The sequence below is a fragment of the Periophthalmus magnuspinnatus genome, chromosome 5, assembly GCF_009829125.3.
Source record: "Periophthalmus magnuspinnatus isolate fPerMag1 chromosome 5, fPerMag1.2.pri, whole genome shotgun sequence".
In the NCBI taxonomy this organism is placed as follows: domain Eukaryota; kingdom Metazoa; phylum Chordata; class Actinopteri; order Gobiiformes; family Gobiidae; genus Periophthalmus; species Periophthalmus magnuspinnatus.
The window spans coordinates 30,306,914-30,313,924 of record NC_047130.1 but is presented as its reverse complement, the minus strand read 5'-3'; the positions used below and the strand labels follow the sequence as shown (position 1 = coordinate 30,313,924).

Genomic DNA, 7,011 nt, shown 5'->3' with positions numbered 1-7,011 from the left:
TCTATGTGTCTCTAATTCATTTTATTACAGTTAATGTCGGATATAATTGGATGATATTTTTGGTGAAATATATCATATATTTTCAAAGCTAAAAATGTAGTATTGGCCTTTGTTACGTTACGTGTTAAATTTAGTACCTTTATCCCACTGTTAGTGCCCCTTTGCTTTTTAGATAGTGTAAAAATGGAATGGAAGGTGAATTGGTTGTTACCTTTTGTTACCGTCTTTGGCAAGCCAAACATTAGTAACAATATTCATTTTGATTTATTACAACTCGATGAGCTCTAATTTTGACCAAAGACTGCAAAAAAAATAATGAAAGATGACTTGTGGGCACCACCTCAAACTTAGGTTTTCATGGCCTGGAAAAAATTCAAAGTAAAAATCTGAACCTTTCACCAAAAAAGAGAACATCTCAGGACATGACAAAACATGATATTATGGCCCCACCCTAAAATGTACAGGAAGTCGGCTATATTGGATCAAACCTTGGAACACCCTCACATTTAGGACATCTCCTCACACACTTTTTATCGCAAACACTTCAAATTTGGCCAAGACCCACTAAACCCATGTGCAATTAAAGATTATCAATTACATTTTCAATATGACTTTGGGTGTGTTTATGGTGAATTTTCAACAAAATGTCTATTTTTGGAAAATTAAAAAAAACTATATTTCTCTTTCACACATTTTTTGTTTGGAAAAAGTCAATATAAAGTTTATGCAGATTTGTGTGCTGAAGGCAATGATATGCAAATCAAGGTGTTATCTCTATATCTATAAAATGGCTCTCTGGCACCGTGTTCTACATGTATTTTCAAAAATTCGTATGAGACAATCTATTTGTCATGAAGTTGTGAAAAATTTCGCAAGGGCTTTATTTGTGATGGGACACAATGTGAGAAAGTCAGAAATGCAGTGTTCCATTGCCCAACATTAATATACATTTTGTCCAAAACAATTATCTGAAAGCATTGATATACAATTTACATAGCTGAGACAAGACATTGCTCCACAGCCCTCCCTTGAAATTTAAAATGGGACCCAAAAAATGACTTTGTCACAAACATTTCAAATTTGGCATGGACATCTGTATTGTGATACTGAACAAAAAAGTTAATGAGGACATACCTCTATTTGCAAGCGTGTTGCCACGCAAAACACACAAAGTCCAACATTCGTCACAGAAATACATAGGGTTTTAGTTAACTGGGATGAAAAAAATAAATTCAAATTTGGTCCATATATTCCACAAATCACACTGAGCAAAAAAGCCAGTGAACACATACAGTACCTCCATTTCCAAGTGTGGAGGCGTGAAATTGTCAGATATAGCCTCATTGGAATGAAAGGAGTAGTATTAGATAGACTTTGATTTTGGGGGGAGGGCAATGTAAGCGGCGAAAAAAGGCACAAACTCCATGGTAGCATTTTCCCCCGCGGCCGCAAGGGATGGCAAGAGCCTATATCACTGCTTGTAGTTTTAATTAGGATCAAGCCTGGGACAACATCCCGGCGAGGGACTAATTAAAACCGTGTTTGGAGCCCGAAAATAGCAAAAAATCAAGTAGTAAACACGACTCAACATGCCGGTGACCAGTATCAAAAATCTGAACTCTGAACTCTAATTTTGACCGGAGACCCCCAGAAAAAACAATGAAAGACAGCTCGGTAGCGCCCCCTTTGATTTTCATGGGGCCAATGAAAATCTCTCTCTCTCTCTCTCTCTCTCTCTCTCTCTCTTTCTCTTTTTTTCTCTCACTCTAGTAAGCTTTTCAAACTGTTTCCTTTGGCATGATCAAAATATTTATCTGGCCAAGTAACTTTTCTTGGGCATTTGATATATTCAATACAGTAATATTTTTTATGAATAGTCACACAATGTTTGACTTTGACAGACCACAGAGCTGGAGTTTATGTGCAGCTGTGGAGGTCAACTTTCATCCCAACAAACATCCTTTTCAACACTGCCCAAGTAAATGAACAAAAATTAATTTGAATGACACAACTGTCTTCTCCCTATTAACCATTTTGTCCTTATGTGTTCTGATTCTCCACCTAAAGAGGTTTAGGTACACCCCCACATACATGGGAGCAAAAAAGTAGTAGTAGTAGTCAGCCACCAATTGTTCAAGTTCTCCCAGTTAAAAAGATGAGAGAGGCCTGTAGTTTTCATCATAGATACACTTCAACTATGAGAGACAGAATGAGAAAAATCCAGAAAATCACATTGTCTAATTTTTTTATTTTTATTTATTTTTATTTTTTTTGCAAATTATGGTGGAAAATAAGTATATGGTCAATAACAAAAGTTGACAATGTATATATGTGTGTGTGTGGGTGTATATATATATATATATATATATATATATATATATATATATATATAATGACCATTAAAGGTTGAATGGAAGCCAGGAAGGTTGATAATAATGTTTACAGCGTAGCGAGCTCCTCCCTTCTGATATAAGATCAGATAAGATCAGATATAAGGCAGTATCTACCAGAAACCCGACCAGAACTGAAGAGGCGGCTTGGATGAGCAGCGAAATATCTTCACTCCTACGTTATGTCCAGTTGACAGATTTAAGTTTGGCTTTTACTAAAAATGGCTCTCCAACGCACCCTCCAAAGTTAAAAATGTCCAGAAACATTTTTTTCCAGTGTGACACCGGAAATATTGAATGGTATGTCAAGCCAGGGTTGAGAGGCAGCCCTCCTACTGAAGCGTGCCCTTCCGTGGTCACATGGTCAAGGGTTGCGAGGGCAAAATTAAAATAAAACATGGCGCAAATACAAAGCACAAAAAGATAATGAAGACAAGCATTTGTGTGTGTTAAGGACTTGAGCCCAGTTAGGGTTACGCCCCATCGCATGTATACTACTGACACCACCCTCTACATGACACAGATGGAATCATTCGGTCATCAGGTTAAGTCAAAAGTCAAAAGAAAATCCTGATTACAAAATCAATTATCATGATTGATTTTAATATTTGACATGCCCAAGACTTCATAAGGGTAGTGTTTACAAAAAAACACGTTAAGAGGGGCAAAGACAAAACGGACCCTTCGACTTGAAAAGATAATTGTCTGGATCCTAATCATTGGTTATAATGGATGCAACGTTTCTCTTTATCCTTTTCCCCCTTTTTCCTTAATCACTTCACTGGCATTACTTTTTTTGGTCACTAGAGGACAGCAATGCACTGGGTGTAGCAATATGCAGTTCTCACGTTTGGAAAGCCTTAAAAAAAATACCCAAACGAATATTGCGTCTTTGCTGCACCGCAATTTGTGCTTAACTGATATTGCCATGTCCGTCATTTTGGTAAGATTATTTCTGGGAGTAACAGACCTCAGTCCCATGGTGCGCATTGCGCTTTGCTCCTCGGCTGGCTGCTGCAGAGTCAACAGCACCGGCAGACACTGTGCAGTGGTTTCTGCACGAAGCCCTGACATGCAGTGTACACCGTCTGTGTGTGCACGGTGCACATGAGCAAATTGAATGCGCAGCAGGACAGCAGCAGAGCAGCATCGTTTACTGCGGGAAATAGACGACCATAGCGGATCCCTCCGCCAGGGGAGACTAACGTGCTTTGATGGGATATACCATCGAATGGACTTTTATAACTGGGAAGTTGCAGTTGCGTTGCAACACTGTCTAATAAAATGACTGGCACCCAGAGCAGGCAGGATGGTGAAGGAGCGGGTACGTCGGGGAGCGCGACCTTGCCACTCAACCCGCAGACCGAGCGCCTGTGCAACAAAACCAGCATTTGCTCTCGCTCCTATTTTGTGGTTGTAATGGTGTTTTTTCATGTATACATAATTAATGTAATAGCACTGTTATTCTACGTGCACTACAGCAGCGGACAAGAAGATGATAGCCAAAGTCGTGACACTCATGACACTGACCACTCGCGCATTAACTCAAGATATGCGCCATCAAAAGTTGAATACCAACGTGATTTTTCACTTCCAAGAATCGAGGGTATAAGGGTGAGTGTATGTATGTATGTATGTATGTATGTATGTATGTATGTATGTATGTATGTATGTATGTATGTATGTATGTATGTATGTATATATATATATATATATATATATATATATATATATATATATATATATATATATATATATATATATATATATATATATATATATATATATATAAAACACAGTTTTGAAGCTATTACAAAAACTATTATCTTCAGCTTTCATTCTCTTGATAATTCTGACCCGTTTTTAGGTTGGACATGTCCAGAAGGTGTCACTGACACGTGGACAAGACCATCTCATGCGGACACTCAGTATGAAGCCTCTTCTATTTGGTAAGATGCACAGAGCATTATAACCATAGCCTATATATAGCCTGTACATGTGAATCAGCATATATATATATATATATATATATATATATATATATATATATATATATATATATATATATATATATATATATATATATATATATATATATATATATATATATATATATATATATATATACACTTTGTCCTGAACATTCCAAAGAATATCTGAACAATATCTGATCTGCTTTAATTCATCCATCCATTCATTTTCTTCTGGTTTAATTTAATAAGTTTTCATTTCAAACTATTTAATAAGTTTTAATTTCAAATGTTTGTCATCTAGTCTAGGTTTGAGTAAAATTTCCTGCATTTTCAGATTAATACTTTATTAAATAGTTTTACAATATATTTAAATATGATACTTTTGTGCAAGCCTAAAATGTGTTTTCATTTTATCTAAACTCTGCAGAAATACCAGACTTTTTATCTGAGGATGAGTGCCAAGTTGTAATGCAGCTGGCACAACTGAAAGGTTTAATGGAAAGCCAGCTTATGGTTCAGGGAGACCATGAAGAACTGGTAAAGGAACTGAACCTTAGCCCAGAGGAGATCTTCAACCTTCTTGACATAAATCAGGATGGACAGTTGCAACATACTGAGGTGTTTACATGTTAGATTTGAGTGAGCAGGAGTTTGTTTCAAAATAATGTCTTTTTTTTTTTTTTTTTTTGTCTTTGGTCATTTCTTGTGTCATAGATATTGACTCACTCCCGAGTGAGGGATGGCATTTGGTTAACACCAGATACTTTGAGGGAAGTATATGCAGGTCTAGAAGCTGACAAGAATGGTGATGGTATGATCTTATTAATCTCTTAATAGCTTGAATTATTTTTAAAATGGTTGACAGATTCATTATTTATCAAATTAATATGTGTTAATATTGTGTGTTGTATTAGGTTTGCTAAGTATAGAGGAATTTAGACTACTGAGCAGTGATGCCTTCCAGCGCTTCCTGCAGCAACAAGGGGTCAAGAAAAGTCAGCTGGTGAGAAACAGCCGACATACATGGCTTTACCAGGGTGAAGGAGCACACAAGGTCCTTCAAGATATCAAAGAGAGGTCAGATAATTCAGGTCATTTACCCTATACCATTTTCTCCATATTCCAAATGATGACCATATTGACATATTGAGTTTTATGCAGAGTAATCAAACTAACTCGGCTCCCACCTGCCTTAGTGGACCTGAGTGAGCCTTTACAAGTGGTCCGTTATGAAGAGGGTGGGCATTACCATGCCCATCACGACAGTGGGCCAGTCTACCCTGAAACAGCCTGTACACACACCCGACTAGCAGCTAACACCTCCACTCCTTTTGAAACATCATGCAGGTGAGACCACTGTAGTCAGAAAAAAAAAATGAAGTGCTATTGAAGTTAACAGTGGCTGCACAATTAAAATACTGTTTATGTCAGATGCATATTCATGTGTACATGTGTGTATATGTGTTTGACTCATACATGTGTGTGTCAATCTTTAAATCTGTGTTGTACACTTAGGTACATCACAGTTCTCTTCTACTTGAACTCTGTTGAAGGGGGTGGGGAGACCGCATTTCCTGTGGCAGACAACAGGACCTATGATGATGTGGTGCGTAATTGTGGGGCAAGAGATAATTGATTGGTTCCCAGTTAAAGCAGTGTGTACATACTGTGCATGTCATGATCAGTTATCTGTCACAACTCACCTGTTTGTCAGTGCATGTAAGTTCATAAATCAATAGCTACATTGTGCCCTTGTTTTGTGTTTCAGTCATTAATACAGAATGATGTAGACCTTCTGGACACCAGGAAGAACTGTGATAAGAGTAACCTAAGAGTGAAGCCAACAAAAGGGACAGCTGTTTTCTGGTACAACTATCTTTCAGATGGAAAAGGTAGGATTAGACATAGGTCCCATTACATTAACTGAAAATTATTTACACATCATTGAATCATGCCATGTGTGCCTGCAGGCTGGGTGGGGGAGCAGGATGAGTATGCTCTCCATGGTGGCTGTGTGGTCACCCATGGCACTAAATGGGTTGCCAATAAATGGATCAACATTGATCCAGATTACCAGCGACAGGCTCGGTATCAGCAACTGGTCTCACAGTACCCAGAGCACAGTGATGACGATGGTTCAACTGTATCTTCTGAAACTCATAGTTCTAACATACACCAAGACTTGTAGCATATATACAAGACTTTTTGCAACTTTCCTGTGCACAATGACATTGCTAACTGTTGTGGGCACTATGTAGAAACAATTCAGGGAATGAAATCAAATGAAATCACAGTAGGCTTATGCAAGTACTTTGAATTATTTATTAATTTATGCCAGCAGAGGAATTATTTTTTATTGTTTTGGAATGATGCACTATATACTTTTGAACTTGAGACATAGAAAAACCTGCATGCACGTTTGCACTGAGAAAATATTGCAACATTTCCTAAAATAGACTATGCATGTTGCCTTGTCTTATACTTATATTTGATCTTTACATTTGAGGGAAACATATTTTTTTCTGCAAGATGGTTGTTATAAACAATATAGTAGAAAAGCCTTTTAATTAAAATATAGTTTTTATACAATCAATGTTCATTTTTTGGGGAAAAACCTTCATACCAATAAAAGATAAATTCTTAAGTCG

The 7,011-nt window shown here is 37.2% G+C and overlaps 1 protein-coding gene across 1 annotated transcript; it reads left to right on the top strand.

The window, feature by feature from the left end:
* Positions 1 to 3,435: 3,435 nt before the first annotated feature.
* p4htmb (prolyl 4-hydroxylase, transmembrane b) lies at positions 3,436 to 7,011 on the top strand. Its single transcript, XM_033966737.2, has 9 exons — positions 3,436 to 4,004; positions 4,258 to 4,339; positions 4,791 to 4,981; positions 5,078 to 5,174; positions 5,278 to 5,440; positions 5,525 to 5,710; positions 5,879 to 5,969; positions 6,132 to 6,255; positions 6,334 to 7,011. Exons 1-9 carry the CDS (start codon positions 3,675 to 3,677, stop codon positions 6,549 to 6,551), a joined length of 1,482 nt encoding a protein of 493 aa, XP_033822628.1. The 5' UTR covers positions 3,436 to 3,674; the 3' UTR covers positions 6,552 to 7,011.